This window comes from Bubalus kerabau, chromosome 1 (assembly GCF_029407905.1).
Source record: "Bubalus kerabau isolate K-KA32 ecotype Philippines breed swamp buffalo chromosome 1, PCC_UOA_SB_1v2, whole genome shotgun sequence".
Taxonomy (NCBI): domain Eukaryota; kingdom Metazoa; phylum Chordata; class Mammalia; order Artiodactyla; family Bovidae; genus Bubalus; species Bubalus kerabau.
The window spans coordinates 71,660,164-71,679,756 of NC_073624.1; the positions used below are offsets into that span (position 1 = coordinate 71,660,164).

The 19,593-nt window shown below is 45.8% G+C and overlaps 1 protein-coding gene across 4 annotated transcripts in view; it reads right to left on the minus strand.

Annotated features, from left to right (window-relative positions):
* The window catches only part of PPM1H (protein phosphatase, Mg2+/Mn2+ dependent 1H), a 300,784-nt gene that overhangs the window by 45,885 nt on the left and 235,306 nt on the right, over positions 1 to 19,593 (minus strand). For all 4 annotated transcript variants that reach the window (XM_055579318.1, XM_055579327.1, XM_055579311.1 and 1 more), the window contains exons 7-8: positions 7,092 to 7,155; positions 1,602 to 1,709 (exon numbers count right to left, since the gene is read on the minus strand). In XM_055579318.1, coding sequence (XP_055435293.1) covers positions 1,602 to 1,709; positions 7,092 to 7,155 — 172 coding nt within the window. The remainder of the gene's footprint in view (positions 1 to 1,601; positions 1,710 to 7,091; positions 7,156 to 19,593) is intronic.

Below are 19,593 nucleotides of genomic sequence, written 5' to 3' on the forward strand. Positions count from 1 at the left end.
GATATACCTTGAAATAGAACTTGATGTTGTTTCCTGTATTATAAGAAAAATGATTTTTTATTTATTTTTTTATATTTATTCCCATTTATTTTTTAAATTTTATTTTATTTTTAAACTTTACATAGTTGTATTAGTTTTGCCAAATATCAAAATGAATCCGCCACAGGTATACATGAGTTCCCCATCCTGAACACTCCTCCCTCCTCCCTCCCCATACCATCCCTCTGGGTCGCCCCAGTGCACCAGCCCCAAGCATCCAGTATCATGCATCGAACCTGGACTGGCAACTCATTTCATACATGATATTTTACATGTTTCAATGCCATTCTCCCAAATCTTCCCACCTTCTCCCTCTCCCACAGAGTCCATAAGACTGTTCTCTACATCAGTGTCTCTTTTGCTGTCTCGTACACAGGGTTATTGTTACCATCTTTCTAAATTCCATATATATGCGTTAGTATACTGTATTGGTGTTTTTCTTTCTGGCTTACTTCACTCTGTATAATAGGCTCCAGTTTCATCCACCTCATTAGAACTGATTCAAATGTATTCTTTTTAATGGCTGAGTAATACTCCATTGTGTATATGTACCACTGCTTTCTTATCCATTCATCTGCTGATGGACATCTAGGTTGCTTCCATGTCCTGGCTATTATAAACAGTGCTGCGATGAACATTGGGGTACACGTGTCTCTTTCCCTTCTGGTTTCCTCAGTGTGTATGCCCAGCAGTGGGATTGCTGGATCATAAGGCAGTTCTATTTCCAGTTTTTTAAGGAATCTCCACACTGTTCTCCATAGTAGAAAAATGATTTTTTAAACCAAAGATATGACAACTTATTTTTCAGTTAACTTTTAAACATCAACTGAATGATACTAGCTTTCCAGGCAATTAGAATCTAAGAGGGGATAAAATATGTATGTAAATCAACATGCTATAAGCAGAAAGTGAAAACACTCTTCAGGTACCTGGAGTAGGGGGAGACATGACTTCCTGTTGGGGGAGGGGAAAGCAGAAGAAGTATTTACATTAAATCCTAGAGATAAAAAAGAGCTTGGATGTTTGGAGATGAGGGGGAAGGGCATTCTAGGTGGAAAAAAATAGTTTGAGCAAATATGGAAAACTAAAGATCATATACCAAAAATAAGTTCATTCTGGCTAGTGCAGGGGACCAAATCAGATTTTTGAAGTTGGACCAAATTATAACAAGTCCTTATAATTTGTTATAATAAATTATAACAATGCCAAGTGAGGGAGTGTGCACTTTATTCTCTGAGCCTTGGGGTGTTGTTGAAGGTTTCTGAGCAAACAGGTGTCAGAGTAGTTGTTTAGGAAAACTGCTCTGATGGCAGTACGTGGGCTGGACTGAGGAGGCAAGGAATGCCACTAGGCTGTGCGGCCATCTGGGCAGGAGGCGATGAAGAAGGAAACAGGACAGCTGAAGTGAAAATGGAGTGGAGAAAAGAAACAGACATGAGAGATAATGCAGAAGTACATGTGACATGAGTTGGCTACTGCCTGGATACGGAGTGAGAGTCATGGAGGGATAATGTAGAAAACATGTTCTTGTACAAAAGAGAAATAAAAACCTCATGTGGTACCTCTGGAGCTGAAGACAGGAATGGTTTTATGTAGATGTTGGAGTCATGCACCTTCAGGTCATGGTCCCCAAGTCCCCTGGTCACTCCAATAGTTGCCATTACACGGGCCTAGGAGTATAAGCAGAGGGTCATCAGAAACACTCCCACAATCAGAGGAAGCATCCCCACCAGTGTAGGTGCATGGGCTATGAGAGCAGCAGTCATTTTCCAATCCCCACTGCCCCTGGCTGTTAAGTTCTGTGCGTAGTTGTTTTCGAGGAAGAGCCCACCAAGGTTACTTACGTACTTGAGGAGTGACTTTTCTACCAATTACCTGCATTTGAATGGGCAGCTGCTGTCTTCGCAGAGACTGGAGGGAATGATGTCCAATAAACTCAATACAATACATCTGTGATGTCTACAGCTACTGAAATCAATTCAAACCAAATCCAACAGGATCCGTCATCCATACATCCCTCATCGGTTCATCTGTCCACCCATCCACCCATCCATCCATCCATTCCCCCATCCATCCATCCATCTGCTATACACCCATTCTTCAAGTATTTACTGAATACCAGCTATGTCTCTAGTTCTGTGATAAAAGATATAAAAATGTCAGAGGCAGATCCTGCCATTCCACAGCTCATATATTTTACTTTATGGCTGGAGAAAATGTACCATTAGAAATGTACCATTAGATTATAACCTGTCCTGCTAATATCCTCACACAATTCCCTCTAGGTAGAAAGGAACAAGATGCCACTTTGCTGTAACTCCACAGAGACCTCATGGCTGAGACCATGCCATCTGTAGCATTCTCTGCATGGAAGCAATACTGTTGTACTAATGCCTATACTGTCAGCCTAATGATCTCCTGGGAGACCACAGATATGAGTCACCCAGACATTTATTGAGCACCTACTATGTGCAGATACCATCCTGCGGGGGACACATGTCTATGGTCTTGTACTACTATAAAGGAACTTGGTAAGGGAAAGACTTAGAGGTACATGTCTGACTAACAATATATAGAATATGGCCGAGTGCTGAAAGACAAATAAACAATGGATTATGTGAGTTCAGGGGAGGTAATTCTTCTGAGAAGGTTCCCTGGAGGAGGTGGGGGCACTACATTTTTGTGCAGAAGGATGTCCAGCTCAGGTGAACACAGAGGAATGGAGTGAAAGTCATTCTGGGTTGACTGAAGCTCATGGCTCTAACATACGGCTCATCAACACTATACCTGGTGTAGTGGCGTGGTTCAAAGACCTATATTTGAATCCTTGCTCTGATGCTCTGGTAATAAGAGTAACCTAGAAATGCTATGCCTCAACAGTATGTGAACCATGGACTTTCAGATGTTCAAGCTGGATTTAGAAAAGGCGTAGGAACCAGGGATCAAATTGCCAACATCCGTTGGATCATCGAAAAAGCAAGTGAGTTCCAGAAAAACATCTATTTCTGGTTTATTGACTATGCCAAAGCCTTTGACTATGTGGATCACAACAAACTGTGGAAAATTCTTAAAGAGATGGGAATACCAGACCACCTGACCTGCCTCTTGAGAAATCTGTATGCAGGTCAGGAAGCAACAGTTAGAACTGGACATGGAACAACAGACTGGTTCCAAATAGGAAAAGGAGTATGTCAAGGCTGTATATCGTCACCCTGCTTATTTAACTTCTATGTAGAGTACATCATGAGAAATGCCGGGCTGGAGGAAGCACAAGCTGGAATCAAGATTGCCAGAAGAAATATCAATAACCTCAGATATGCAGATGACACCACCCTTATGGCAGAAAGTGAAGAAGAACTAAAAAGCCTCAATGAAAGTGGAAGACGAGAGTGAAAAAGTTGGCTTAAAGGTCAACATTCAGAAAACTAAGATCTTGGCATCTGGTCCCATCACTTCATGGCAAATGGGGAAACAATGGAAACAGAGACTTTATTTTTAGAGGCTTCAAAATCAATGCAGATGTTGACTGCAGCCATGAAATTAAATGATGCTTGCTCCTTGGAAGAAAAGTTATGACCAACCTAGACAGTAATATTAAAAAGCAGAGACATTACTTCGCCAAAAAAGGTTGGTCTAATAAAGGATATGGTTTTTCCAGTAGTCATGTATGGATATGAGATTTGGTCTATAAAGAAAGCTGAGTGCCGAAGAATTGATGCTTTTGAATTGTGGTGTTGGAGAAGACTCTTGAGAGTCCCTTGGACTGCAAGGAGATCCAACCTGTCCATCCTAAAGGAGACCAGTCCTGAATATTCATTCGAAGGAGTGATGCTGAAGCTGAAGCTCCAATACTTTGGCCACCTGATACGAAGAACTGACTCACCTGAAAAGACCCTGATGCTGGGAAACATTGAAGGCGGGAGGAGAAGGGCACGACAGAGGATGAGATGGTTGGATGGCATCACCGACTCAATGGACATGAGTTTGAGTAAACTCCGGGAGTTGGTGACAGACAGGGAGGCCTGGCGTGCTGCAGTCCATGGGGTCGAAAAGAGTTGGACACAACTGAGCAACTGAACTGAACTGAGAAAAACTAAGAGATGACGCTCTAACACATTACCATGGTCTTCATCCTACTTTCCCTCAAAAGGCTGTGAATTTGAAACTGGATTCACATCCGAAGGTGGGCAGGATTACATTTAAGTGGAAATGAAACCATAACGCATTTTTACAAGGCTAGACTCAAAGCAGGTAAAATGCAGACAGAGGATGTGAGCCTGGGGACCTCTGGCCAGGCGCTGCTCTGTTGGGAGTTCCCTTTAAGCTGACACACATTCACCTCTAAGTGTGGAAATTCTGAGTCCCTTATGCCCCTTCCACTTTCCTCCCTGCTGCAGTACATTCTCAGGTTGGACAAAGCACAGGTGGGCATTTTAGTCCAAAGGAATCTGATATTTCTGCTAGTTTACAAGTCCCACACAGGTCCTTCAAAGCACTGGCAGAAATCAAATGGAATTTAACAGCAGTGAAAGTATTCTGAAACTTCTGAGGACACGTGTACAGAAAAGAAAGAGAAAACCCTGTGAAGGATCTAGACAGAACTGATGTGTTGCATTCTAAAGCTTCTCAAGAGATCGTGAACTCCTGGGACAGAGGGGTCATATTACTTTGGTACAGGGTATGCCTGGAGCCAATTGGAGCCATAGTGGCTTTTAAACAGGTCAAGAGGTACAGTGACTGAATTCACCAGCTACATATCACAGAATTGTCAAGCCCTAATTTACTGGAATGCTGGAGGAACATGATATCCTGGTGAATTGCACTTTTTGCTGAACTGGGAAAAACCTTGCTCCTTTAAATCCTACTGCTAATCATCAATAGAAGAACACATTTGTCCATTTTTCTGCTGTAGCAAGGAGAGTATAGTCAACAAAGTTCCATATAGTCAAAGCTACAGTTTTTCCAATAGTCACATATGGATGTGAGAGTTGGACCATAAAGAAGACTGAGTGCCGAAGAATTGATGCTTTTGAACTGCAGTGTTGGATAAGACTCCTGAGAGTCCCTTGGACTGCAAGGGGATCAAACCAGTCAATCCTAAAGGCAATCAATCCTGAATGTTCATTGGAAGGACTGATGATGAAGCTGAAGCTCCAATACTTTGGCCACCTGAATCAAAGAGCTGACTCACCAGAAAAAGCCCTGATCCTGGGAAAGATTGAAGGCAGGAGGAGAAGGGGATGACAGAGGATGGGATGGATGGATGGCATCATTGACTCAATGGACATGAGTTTGAGCAGGCTCTGGGAGACGGTGAAGGACAGGGAAGCCTGGCGTCCACAGGGTCACAAAGAGTTGGACACAACTGAGCGACTGAACAATAAAGGAGAGTATAGGGGCTTCCCTGGTGGCTCAGATAGTAAAGAATCTGCTGCAATGCAGGAGACCTGGGTTTGTTTCCTGGGTCAGGAAGATCCCTTGGAGAAGGGAGTGGCAACCCACTCCAGTATTCTTGCCCGGAAAATTCCATGGACAGAGGAGCCTGGAAGGCTACAGTCCATGGAATCGTAAAGAGTCGAACTTGACTGAGTGCTAACACTTTCACTTCCTTTCAAGAAGAGTATACTGAACAGCTTATTAAATACTTATGCATTTACTGATGGCCTGCCATGAGTCAAGTACCAGGCTAGACGGGTCCTAAGGATATGAAGGCAACAGGATGTGGTCCTGAGCTTACTGGAACTCACTGGGGAGCAGCAGGGTAATACTGAGAATCTCAGCACCATGAAGCCCAGAAACTGTAGGTGCAGATCACTGGGCTGAGTGATTCTCATTGATGGTGTCCACTGTACACAGACACACGAAACCCTACCAGAAACCGAGCCCTTCCCTGTCCTGACTCTCAACCAGGATGGCAAGGCAGAAGGTGTCCATCTCCAGGAAAGGGGGAAGTTGGTTTGAAAAATGATGCATTTATTGATCAAATATTCATGTTTCATTGCCCTCTGTGAAATTCCTCTCTCCTTCGAGCAAAATTACTGCTGGGCTACACTGAAGCCAAAACCTACTTCTGTGTGCGCTTTCATACCACACACACACACACTTGCTCAAACTCTGTCCACAAAGGCATCCTTCAGTTTTCTTATGAGTCACTTGTTCTGATAAAAGCTATCACATGTTGAAAAAAATTTCAGTTGAATATTCTTCTTAATGTGACCACATTTTTCACTTCTAATTGGAACTCTCAGCGCTTAGTTAAAATGTATTCATGTTCCGAGGAAGAATGCAATGATTCAGAAGGTGTTTGTTCTTCCTAGGAAATGACTTCAAAGCTTTCTCATCTCCACTCCTGCACCCCTCTCCAGTCTCTGCTCAGAGACCACTTTAAGATCGACAGCCTTCCTTTGGCCCAACAATGTTAGAGTCTGACAGGGGCCCTGGGAGCTGGTGATGAATGGTCTTTGCTATCTCAGCCTGGGATCTGATCCATGTGATCCTATAGTTTATTGAGGTGAAACTCTGGATCCCCTTCTCATGGGGCAAGTGGAGAAGCTGGCATGTACAGTCTGAGCATCCATGGTGGAATGCAAGAGCACCAGAAGGAAGTGGAGGGCCACAGCTCCACGGCTCGTACCAGTCAGTCACGTGACTGCCTGAGCGGTTTTAACCTTGCAGTCCCTGCTGCCTCATCTCCCAAATGGATGTAAGACAGCCAGCTTTGCCTGCCTTGTGGCTTGTTGTCAATACACTGTGAGATGATGTATGTGAAAGTGGTCATGTTTAAATACTGCAAAAAGTTATGCAAATGGATCGAGAAGGGGGATGTCATTTTCACAAAACTGACTTTAGTCCCCTGTGCTCACCACTTCCATTCCCCAGCCCTGCCACTCCCTGGACCCTTAAGACAGGAGACCTGAAGGAAGGTGGAGGTGATATTCTCTCAAGCTGTCAAGACTACAAAATCATGAGCTGCCAAGTGGAACACGCAGATTGCCATGGGCTCCATCGAGAGAGAGCCTGGTTCTCTCAATCCAGGGAGGGCACGTGCCTACCTTCTTGCCTTCTCCATATATAAGGGGAAACTTCAAGTCATCATCCTCAATGGTTTTGTATGCCCTGTAGGAGGATAAACAACATTAAAAAAACAGGTTTGCACTCAATTAGTGACCCACTGCCCTGACACAGGATGCCAGGCAGGTTATTTTCCCTGAGCCTCCGTCCGCTCACCACACTGCCGATCTCTTTCTGTACAAAGAGTCAGTCTCCCTACAGAATTGTGTGCATGTGTGTACGTATTTCAACGAACCAGAAAATACCAAGTCTTTATGTGCCTGAAGAGAGAGAAAATGAGCTGGCCGACTCACAAGCAGCGAGAAGGGGCGACAGGCTTCTGTCCTCAGCATTTAGTGTCCCTGCAGCACTGAGCGGCCCCAGCCGTGGTGGCGGGGTTGTCATTAATCTGAAACCGTGAGAGGCAGCAGAGCTCAGAGATGGAGGTGTGGGGGACGGGTGGTGAAACTGCTCCAAGAGCCAGCTCTCACCTTCAGGGGTTGTTTATGCCGAAGAGCCTGGTATTGGGATGGCTGGAGAAGGAATATTTAGAGCCCGTTTGACTTCAGTGTGATATTCAAGGTTGGCAAAAAAAAAATCCTTTGTTTCACGATGGCTATTAGATGGCCATTGGACACACAGAAAGAAAATCCTGTTTATGCTTCAGTGGTTTATGCCAGACAGGGCTGTTCAGATGCCACCACTCACGCAGCAGAGGCTGGCCAGGCCGTGGCGAGGAGTGAACAAAGGCCATGTTTTAACAGTTTTGCTCACAAGGAACTTAAAAAACAAACAAGCAAACAGGTATCCAGTCACGAAGTTGTATAACGCTGGGCAAGTAGCTCCACCTTTTTGGATCTCTGGTATCTCAACTGCAAAATGACGATAACCACACAGGATGTAAACAGCCTAGCACAGAGCCTGATACTCGGTAAGTACTCAATAATCAGTAGCTGTCACTAATATTTAGTAGATAATTAATATTTGGCATACAGTTCCCCTTTCTGCAAAATGGGGAAAGCACTGCCTATTCACTTCCTCAGAGAAGTATTAGGAAGACTGAGTAAAAGATGGGGTATTTTCTGCTAGGTTAGAAGCTAGAAGCAAGATGCTTTTCTAAACTAATGTCTCCTGAGTGCATGAAAAAAATTAATTTGTGACATGCGTGCGTGTGCTAAGTTGCCTCAGTCGTGTCCAACTCTTTGTGACCCTATAGACTGTAGTCTGCCAGGCCTCTCTGTCCATGGGATTCTCCAGGCAAGAATACTGGAGTTGGGGTACCATGCCCTGCTTCAGGGGATCTTCCTGACCTAGGAATCGAATCTGTATCTCCTGTGGCTCCTGCATTGCAGGCAGATTCTTTACCGCTGAGTCACCTGGGAAGCTGAATAATTTGTGACATACCTCTTGATATATCTAGGCAGCTTGAGAGTGAATCTGACATCAAATTTATGGAGGTGCTTGATATACAAAAGAATGCAACTCAACTGAAAAAAGGCTCAACCCCAAAGCTAAAGCCAGCACATCTTGCTTATCTGCAAGTTATTTGGTTAAGTTCTTTCCCATGGGGGTAGAGAAACAGTGAAGTTCTGGCACCGGATGTGCCTGGGCTTGAGTCTAGCACTGCTTTCTGCCCAGCCCTGGGCAAGTGGGTAAGTCTCTCTCTGAACCTTAGTTTCCTCATTAATCAGGGAAGCCAAAAAGTGGGGCTTACTTGTGAACATGCGGTAAGGATTAAAATGGGCTGATGAATGTGACGAGCTTAGAAGTATTCGGCACAGTGCCTGGCACATGCTGAGAGCTTGATAAAAGCTGGTTGCTGCTTCTGCAGTCAAGTGAGCCCAGAGGTCTGCCATGAATTGAGTTTTCAAAAAAGGAACCATACTATTTCCTTCCCCCAAATCTACCAAATTAGCACAAAGTGGAAATAGCTCCTTTGATAGTTCTATACTCACACATATGATTTAAGACACTGTGGTGTATGAGTCCCTTGGGGAACAAATACAGCTGTTATTAGACTACAGTCAGCTTGGGGATCCAATGAGTTTGTAGACCCATGGTTCTCCATCTTGGCTGCAGAAGGAATCTCTTGAGAAGGCTTTGAAAAGCCTGGTGCTCAGGTCAGAGGAATGAAGTCTGAAACTCTGCGGATCAGACCTAGGTACCAGGAATTGTTTAATAAGCTTCCCAGGTGATGCCAATGTGCAGTCATGGTGGAGAACCACTATTGGAAACCAAGGTCATTAGCTAACATTCAAAATCAGTTGAGCAAATGACTATATGGCTCAAGGGAAAGGGAGGTAATGACTTGAGAAAGGCTGTGAAGTGGAAACAAGTGGGACTTGGGGACCACATGGAAAGTAAAAAGACACGTTCAGACAGAGAGGATGCAGTGGGGGCACTCTCAGGGAGGGGCTGGGGCCTGGCGATCCAAGCACAGGAGTCTGGAACTACAGAGAAGGCAGAGGGCGGCAGCTCTAGAATCAATGACTGGAGGTTATTTAGAGCTCAGTGGAGACAGGCTGAGAACGCTCTTAACAAGCTTGAAAAGGCAGCAAGAAAACTGTCCTTTGACTGCATTGCAAGCCCAGGTAATGAAATTCTCCCAGGGCAGAGAATTCCAGGACAGTGGAGTCTGTTTCAGCACCACTCTAAAGGCAAACACTCATCCTGGGGTTCTTACCCACAGGAGCAAGTCCACCAAGTTCTAATCTTATGGTTTAGCCTCTGCTTCTTTGTCTTTTTTTTCTGTTCCTTTTAATTTTTTTTTAAAAATTTCAAATTTAAAAATTGAGTAAAGTTGCTTTACAATGTTGTGGTAGGTTCTGCTGTACAGCAAAGTGAATCAGTTATACGTACACATATATCCCCTCTTGCTTGAATCTCCTTCCCATTTAGGTCATCAGCAAGCTTTGAGTAGTTTCCTGTGCTATTCACTAGGTTCTCATTAGGAATCTATCTTATGTGTGTGTCCAACTGTTTGCGACCCCATGGCCTGCAGCCCTCAGGCTCCTCTGTCCGTGGAATTCTCCAGGCAAGAATACTGGAGTGGATTGCCATTCCCTTCTCCAGGGGGTCTTCCCAATCCAGGGACTGAAGCTATGTCTCCCGCATTTCAGGCAGATTCTTTACCATCTGAGCCACCAGGGAAGCCCATGGTACAGACTAGAAGGCCACTGGTTTGGCTATACCCCAAATGCAGGAGTCTCTCCTGCTGTACCCCTCATGCTGGTCCTGGCCTCTGTCATCAAGTGGGCTGCTGTGGACAGTCTTTGTCTAAGGAGCTTTACAGGACCAACTCTGTAGTGCCACTGGATAACAGCCCTGGGAAACTCTTTCCTAAATTGACCTAGTCACCCATTGGTGTGTTGGTCTGTCTTCTGGAAAAACATGAAAGAAATCTAATCTCTCTTCTACTTAAGAGATCTGCAAATATTTGAAGAGAGCTATCTCAAAGTTTCCTTTCTCCTCGTATCACCAACTGTCCTTCCCCAGGACCTGAGACACCATCTCTGACCACTCAAGCCACCATCCATTCAACCAACATTTATTAACTGAGCACTGAATCCAGGGCTTCCAGGGTGGTGCAGTGGTAAAGAATCCACCTACCAATGCAGGAGACGCAAGAGACATGGGTTCAGTCCCTGGGTCTGGAAGATCCCTTGGAGGAGGAAATGACAACCCACTCCAGTATTCTTGAGTGAAAAAATCTGATGGACAAGGGAGCCTGGTGGGCTACAGTTCACGGGGTTGCAAAGAGTCAACAGGACTAAGCTCTGAATACTGCAGGAGGGGCTCTGGGAGCCTTTCAGTTTGTCAGAACTGAAAACACTTGAGATCTAGTCCACAAAGGAATGAAATGGTTACTTCTTTGATTTAGACCATGCACTCGTTTTTTTTTGGCCACGTCACTCAGTATGCAGGATCTTAGTTCCCCGACCAGGGATCAAACCTATGCCCCCACAGCAGTCCACTGGAAGCACTGAGTCTTAACCAATGGACCACCAGAGAAGTCCCTAGACCTTGCCCTTTTTAAAATTACTGTGGCTTTTATTGGTGTTATGTGTCTGTGTATACATGTCTGTGTGGCTTAGGGTCGTGTATTGAAACTATGAGTAAAAACAAACCAAACCCAACCCCAGTCAGTCCATAAGAAAAAAGACCCAAGAAGGGTTTTTGACTCATTGTCTTCCTTTAGTTTATACTTATACAATGAATATTTTATTCTGAATGGAAAACTCCATTGCCCTTATTAATTTTATCATGCTACTTTTGGTCCATTGTTCCAACCCACTGAGAGATGTTTGAACACATATCCTTTCATCCCAAAAAATCAGCTCTCTCTCTATGCTTCCATGCCGTGTGAAGTAGCTTCAGTTGTGTCTGACTCTGTCCGATCCGATAAATTGTAGCCCCAGACTCCTCTGTCCATGGGATTCTCCAGGCAAGAATACTGGGGTGGGTTGCCATTCCCTTCTCCAGGGGATCTTCCCAACCCAAGGATAGAACCTGCATGTCTTATGTCTAGCTTCTATTGGCAGGTGGGTCCTTTACCACTAGCACCACCTGGAAAGCCCCCTTCTATGCTCTATCACATTAAAGCTGACACCCAGCTCTGCCATCTTTATCTGGGTCACTGAAAAAAAAAAAAAAGCTAAGGAGAATCAAGCCATTTAGAGACCTTTCTCCAGGTCAAGCTAACCAGACAAAGGGTATCGACATTTCTTGAAGGCAAAGGGATGAAAGTAAGTACAATCTGAAAAATCACGTTCTTGTCTGGTGGAAACACACAAAAGACAGACTCAATAGTAGAGGGCAGATGAGAATATTCATGTTTAAATGAGTGGGTGGTGGGACTTCCCTTGTGATCCAGTGCTAAGACTCCATGTTCCCAGTGCAGGGGCCTTGGGTTTAATCCCTGGTCAGGAAACTAGATCTCACAACAACAACAACAAAATCCCCATGCTGCAACAAAAATGGAAGATCCCATGTGCCACAACTAAGACCCAGTGCAGCCAAATAAATAAATAAATATTTTTAAAAAGTGGTTTTAAAAAATTAGTAGGTGCTATGGCAGAGGGAGGTGGAAACAGTGATCTACTGAGACAATGTCCTCATGAGTTTGGACTCTGGGTATAGCTCTCAGGCCGTCTATGAAACAGCTGAACTACTGTCCACACAGCATTTCTCCATCTTGTTCAAAGACTAAGAGAAGAAACCATCAAATTTCTTACAAAGTCAAAATACATCCATGTACACTATTGCCATGACCCGCCATCCAGGAAATGCCATCAAACGGTTGAAAACTGCTAACTGAGTTGACTTACTAGTAAGTCCAGGTTGTTCCCCAGATCATACCACCTCCCCTAGATACCAACCCTTCAACCTGGTCTTACTGTTAAGCCAGAGAGAGGCACTGACTGCTCTCTCTCCAGCCCAACCCTTCCAGGTTCTCTCTCCACCTCTCCTCCTGCTAACATACACTTTGCTCTTTCCACTTTCCCAAGGACTGCAGTTCAGGTTCACACAAAGCTTACTCGCCCCTTCCCCTGCTGTTATGCTCAGCAACTGTCTCTGTTTTGTTGGTACTTCTGGAGTGCTGACTTTACAACTTGTACCTACTTTCTGTTGACGTTCACTGCTCCTCATGAGCACCTGGACCACATTAAGAGGATCCCTCTCCCCTGATGTTCATACCCTTTTGCACCCTAAGTCACCTCTGCTGACACTCCCTTGCTGCCACTCTCAAGCCAGGTGCCCCTCAATCCCCTTGGTCCCACCCTTCTAAGAACTCCGTTCTGACTACACTTGTTTCTGAATCCAGCTTCTACTTTTGGCAAATGTTTAAAATATCTTTCTTGCTAACAGTCTAGACTTCCTCGCCTTGATCTCCTGCAGCCCGCCAGGCTCTTCTGTCCATGGGATTCTTCAGGCAAGAATACTGGAGTGCATTGCCATGCCCTCCTCCAAGGGATCGTTCCATTCAGGGATCCAACCCACATCTCTTACATCTCCTAACACTGACAAGCGGGTTCTTTACCACTAGCGCCATCTGGAAGCCCCTCTGATCCTCTAGTAATAAGGAAACACAGCAGGAGGTGAGCACTTCGTTTATTCACATCACACCATCTTCTGCCTGCAACACTGCAGTTGCCTTGTTGGATCTCCCTGCAATAATCTAGGCAAGAGACGAAGGTGCCATGGCTGCAGGGATGGCGGTGAAGGTGTTGAAAACTGTTCAGTTTTGTCCTTTACCTCTATTCTCAGAGCAACCAGAGTAATTATTTTGAAATGTCAGATAACGTCATTACCCTACTCAAACCCTCTGATGGCTTTCCCATCAAACTTGAAATAAAAGCCAAGTAATGAAACGACCTTCTTTAAAAATCACTCCCCACCCCCAAACTTACCATTTCCTTTCTCTTTCTTTTTCTCCAGGGATTTCCTGCCTCCTAACATTTTAAGTATTTTGCTTCTTTATCTTATTTTTCCTACTGCTCCCCTGTGCACTTCCCTCCCCCACTTAAGTTCTGTGAGGACGGAGATTTTTGTTTCTGGTACCTAAAAGACTGCTCAGTGTATAATAAATGCCCAACAGATGTTTGATGAAGTGAGCAAATCGATGAATACTACTTATTCCTGGCAGTGGCTTTCCTCTGTCCTCATGTATTTTCTTGTTCTTTATGTATTCACAAAGCAAGGGCAGCCAGTCTTGTTTTCCGTGGCTTTCCGGGTCTCACTGGTGCCGGCTCCAGCCCATGCTCACTCACATGCACATCCTTTCTTGCTCTGGCCTTGCCTGGCTGTGTGTTGACCCTTGGAGTCAGTATTTCAGACACATGCTCTGAACATGGGAACTCCAGAGATCACATTCTCTGAACATTTGAACTCGAAAGATTCCCCCAGGCAGCCACATTCATGCCTTTTCACCCTTCCGATGAGTAGCAATTCTAGGACTTTTCCTGCATGAACATCTCATGTCTCTATATCCGTTCTGTAATTTTTAGCAGAAAAACCTCTGCTTGTATTTTCAGACTGGCTAAGAGGCCTGTAAGCCAGTCTTCCACAACCATTTCTCTTTTTATCCACAGTCATCATGCCTCAGCTTAAAATTCTCCCGTGGCTTTCTATTATTTTGAAACATAACTTGGCGATGAGGCAGGCCCTCGGTGGTCTGATCTCTGACACTGCTCTGACATCTTCTATGCTCTGCCAGGAGCTCGGAACACTGGCTTACTCGCTGTTTCTTTAATAGCAAGAAGCCTCGTTCTTTCCCCTTCCTGGGCCATTCTTCCTCCAGATCCTCCCAGAGCCAGCCCCCGTGCAGCCCTCAGGGTGCCTTGTCCGGTCACTCATCTGTAAGTGTGATGTCCACACCCCTCACACCCGTCCCCCACCTCAGCCCCCCCACCCCCTTCCCATCCCTGATGTACCGCTTCCTGGCGCTTACACAGCACAATCTGAAACTACCTTATTTATTAATTTGCTTGTCTATCTTCTGCCTCCCCCTCTAGAACATGAGCTTTATGACACCAGGGACTTTGTTTTATTCACTGTAATATCCTCATCTCAACAACAGTGAAGGCACAATTGTGGATGTAAAGTAGATACTAGTGACACAGCTGAACACATGAATGAAGGCTGCCACCCCCTCCTTAGCACACGAGCTTCCCTCCAAAGATAAGCTATAGACTTGGCTTCCCCATTTAACTTTCCTGAACAGTAAGCTCTTCTGGGGCTGAACTTCAGGGTTGAGTTCTATCAGTGATGCCTTGGATTTTCGTTTACCCCATTACATTAAAATTTTAGGTTCCCTTATTTTTTTTTTTTAATTTAATTTTTTTTTTTTTTTGCTGTGCTGGCTCTTTGTTGCTTCCGTGTGTGGGCTTTCTCTAGTTGTGGCAAGTGGGGGCTACTCTCTAGTTGCGGTGCACGGGTTTCTCACTGCGATGGCTTCTCTCGTTGCAGGACACGGGCTCTAGAGCATGTGGGCTTCAGTAGCTGCAGCGCATGGGCTCAGTAGTTGTGGTACATGGGCTTAGTTGCCCTGTGGCATGTGGGATCTTTCTGGAGCAGGGATCGAACCCATGTCCCCTTTTATCACAGATATATATCAATGGACAGTCAGAAAGTTATTTTAAAAAATGGCATTTATGATCCCCTTGCTTGTCACTTTCTCCTGATAATTCCTAACCTCCAGAGCAGTAGCGTTTGTTACAGTGCTTCTCCAGGGTATATGGTGTTACCTAGACAATTTTCTTCTTCCTTATTCGCTCAGGCTAAATCTACTGGTGAAGGCAAGTCCCTCACTGCAGAAAGTTCTTCCTTATCTTTGCTGGATTCCTCCATTCCCAGCCAGAGCCCCCCACTCTGACTTCGTAACCCACAGGCCAGGAACCTGAAGTTCATGCTTCGGCACCATCCACACACATCACTTCCCACGATCTCTCTTCTCTTCTAAGTCATGACTTTTAACTAGAAAGAAGGATAGAAAAACCACTTGTTGCCCTAAGTCTTCATTTCCTTCATGGGACTTCAAAGTCATTGAAGAAGAATGTGACCCTTTCTTTGGGTTGTGACGGGTCCTCTTCCTTCGGGGACGGCCTCATCCCCACCATGCACTCTGTGGCCCCCGTGACACACATCCGTGAGTCACATTCTTCCACTCCCTAACCTCTGGACATGGCCTTGGACGCCTCTCCTCCCCCGGGACTCTCTCTTCCTGGATTCTCCTCGCTTGGCAGAGCCCGCTGTGGGCGTAGAGTCAGAGGTTCTGAGGTCACCACTGAGTCCTCACGTGGACTTGCAGTGTGAACGAGGGAAAGCCCCAAAATCTCACTGCGTGTGCTTCCTCAGCTGCCTTTCTTCACGCAAGTTTGCAAGGATTAAATGCAAATATGCCTGAAGGGGAGGGCAGGACGAATTGAAAGAATAGCATTGACATATATGGGCTTCCCCGGTGGCTTGGTGGTAAAGAATCCACCTGCCAATGCAGGAGACATCGGTTTGATCTCTGTGTCAGGAAGATCTGTTGGAGGAGGAAATGGCAGCCCACTTCCGTAGTCTTGCCAGGAAAATCCCATGGGATGGCAAAGAGTTGGACACGACTGAGCGACTGAACATGAGCAGGAGCACTGACATATATACACTAAAGCAGACAGCTAGTGGAAAGCTGCCGTATCACACAGGGAGCTCACTTGCTGCTCTGCGATGCTACAGATGGATGGGATGCGGGTTGGGGTAGAAGGGAGGCTCACAAGGGAGGGGTTATATGTATACATATACCCGATTCACTGTGTTGTACAGCAGAAACCAATACAACATTGTAAAGCAATTATATTCCAATAAAAAACAAATATAAATGCAAATATGTCTGGGAAAGTCCTTTGTGAAGAAGGATAAGGTGCTATTTAAGTTGTAGCTATTATGGTTGTAGGCAACCCACTCCAGTATTCTTGCCTGGAGAATCCCATGGACAGAGGAGCCTGGAGGGCTACAGTCCATGGGGTCACAAGGAGTCAGACATGACTAAAGCGACTTACCATGCATAAAGATACCAAAGCAGGAAGGACAGCACCTGTGTGACTTTATCCAGAAAGATCTATGGTTTCACCATACAGTGAAAATGCCGAGACTCAGAAGGGTATCTCAGAGCTAATCTAAAGAGAGTGCTTCAGGTTGGTCTGAAATAATCATAAGTGGAGAACATCCCCTCCTCAGCTAGAAGCTTAGCACTCTTCAAGGAAAGAGTTAAGAGCCCCAGGAACTCTCATTTTGCCCAGAGCAGAAACTTAAGTCCCAGGCAGACAGACCCACATCTCAGAGGGGCTGAGCAGGTCTGGGTGGAGGATGGTAGCAGACAAAGTGTCTCAGGCTCTGGTTCCCATTTCTGTCTTCCCACACCCAAACCTCCATAGAAGCTTGAATCCCAGGAGGCCCAGGATGAAGCATCACCCAGGCCTGGTTGGTCAGGAACAGATACATGCCTGGAGCCCAACTGCTCCTCGTGGCTTTTAAGAGCTTGGCAGAACCCCAATGAAGCAATTCACAGAATCTGCAGAGGCTCTCCCCCACTCGCCTCTCTCCCCACCCTCCTCCCCAGACCTTCCTGGAAAAAGCACAGCGGGATTGGCAATCACCTCCTGCTTCATTTTTCCTACCAGCCGTCTGTATTTCCAAAGGAGTTGAGCCCCAGGCTGAACCACAGGGCTCAGTGAGCCGCATCTTGTTCCTGGAGGTGGCCCTGCTGCAGAGGACCCACTCTCCCTCCTTGCTCCATGAATTTCCTTTAAGGCAATACAAGATGTTGCTACTTTGTCATGTCCAACTCTTTCATCTGTTTTTTTTTTAATGTCTACTTTTAAGAGGCCCCTTTCCCTGGTTTCAAAGATTCACAGTAAAGAAATTTCCCACGGCCCGAAAGAGAGAAAGAAATATTGTATATTGACACATATATATGGAATCCAGAAAAATGGTACAGATGAACCCATTTGCAGGGCAGGAACAGAGGCACAGGTGTAGACGACAGACTTGCGGCCACAGGGTGGGAAGGAGAGGGTGGATGAATTGAGAGAGCAGCGCTATATATGCACTACCATGCGTAAACAGACGGCTAGTTGCCAGCTGCTCTGCAGCACAGGGAGCTCAGCTCAGCGCTCTGTGATGACCTGCAGGGGCAGGATGGGGGGCGCGGTGGGAGGCTCGAGAGGGACGGGATGTATGTATACTTTTAGCTGATTCACATCGTTGTGCAGCAGAAACTAACACAACATCGTAAAGCAATTATCCTCCAGTTAAAAATAAAAAAAGAAATTCCCCCTCCATTTCTTACATGTGTCTTTGGATGACATCTTAATATGCTGGAAAAATGTCCCTGCACTGTGAGGGAGGATGAACGTGAACCAAACTTAATGAGGTCAGGACCAAGTCAGAGCCACGGAGAAGGCTGAGAGGCAGCACTTGGGGCCCCAGGGCGAGTAGCAAGAGGCTGAGCATCATCCTCTCCAAGCAGGTAGGCTGGGGGTTAGGAGTATCCTTTTTAATGTTTCTAGGTAGAACCAACCTCTCTGCCACAGGCTCACCACAATATAGGCAGTCTTTCCTTATTTGTAAAATCTGAGTTTTGAGGGATGGGGTCATATTTTGATGCCTTGAATCCCTGGATTTCTGTGCTAGGAGTTGTTGTCAATGGGTATCTTGATTACATGATTTCCTGGGAAAGTCCCCCTGTGAGGTCAAGGCTCCACCAACAAATGCTCCCGTATTTTCTCCTTTTGGTCTTTGGACTGTTGTTGAAATTAGTTGAAGCCTGCCGGCCCTAAGCTGTATGCAAGTTGATGTGCTGGTGCGAATGCAGTGCAGCAGTCTAGATTCGGGCACGAACAGCATGCTTGAACTGTAAGAGTGTGATTAGTATTTGGTGACATAATTGAAGAGAGCTGGCAGGTGCAGTGCAGCGCAGCTTGGGTAAGGCTGGCAGTGATGAGAGAAATGAATGAAAGGGGGAAGCTTCCGGCCCTCTCTGCAGGAGAACTTTTCCTGTAATGGGGTGCAAGCTCTATTCCTGACACTGTAGTTGCCGCTGAGGAACCCCTACCCTCGCATCCATGAGTAGGAACCCCCACCCAGCAGCCCACAGCCCTTGGGAAATGTCTGCCTCTCCTCTTCCTTCCAGCAGCACGCCTGAACCAGGCCCCACCTAGAGTTCTGCAGGTGGTAACCATGCCTCTCTTGGCCTAAACATTCCTCTTCCTACCGTCAGTCCTGTGGGTGATGGCAAGAGGCAACAGAGCTTGCTTTCATATCACTGGTCCATGTTTCCCAGGAGCATGCACTGGGTTAGAGCAGACGTTTCATACTTTATGACTTAAAAGACACCTACCAATCTTATTAACCTAGTGTACAGCCAATGGGCTTCCCAGGCGGCACTAGTGGTAAAGAATCTGCCTGCCTATGCAGGAGATGCCAGAGACACAGGTTTGATCCCTGGGTTGGGAAGATCCTCTGGAGAAGGGCATGGCATCCCACTCCAGTATTCTTGCCTGGAAAATTTCATGGACAGAGGAGCCTGGAGGGCCACAGTCCACAGGGTCGCAGAGAGTCAGACGCTACTGAGCATGTAGGTACTCATACCCAAACACACCTCAGAAAAACAATATTTACCTTTGCCATGTGATATCCATTTTGATATTTTCTTTTCTCCATATGCTACTTAATTTAAAATGCTCATCTCCGTACACCAAATTGATTTCACAACCCCCCAAATGGGTCCCCACTCACAGCTAGAATGTGGATAGAATTTGGGTGGTGGCTCCTAGTAGCTCCACACCAGGATGCCAGGCTTTGACCATATGAGAGCAATGGGTCTCCCTGTTCATTCGTGAATATTTACTGAGCACCTGCTCGGTACCAGGCACTTGCACAGGTGCTGGCACATGGAGTTAAATCAAATAAGGATCATCTCTTGACTCCTGGGCCAAAGTTAGTGGTGGAAAAGGATTCATG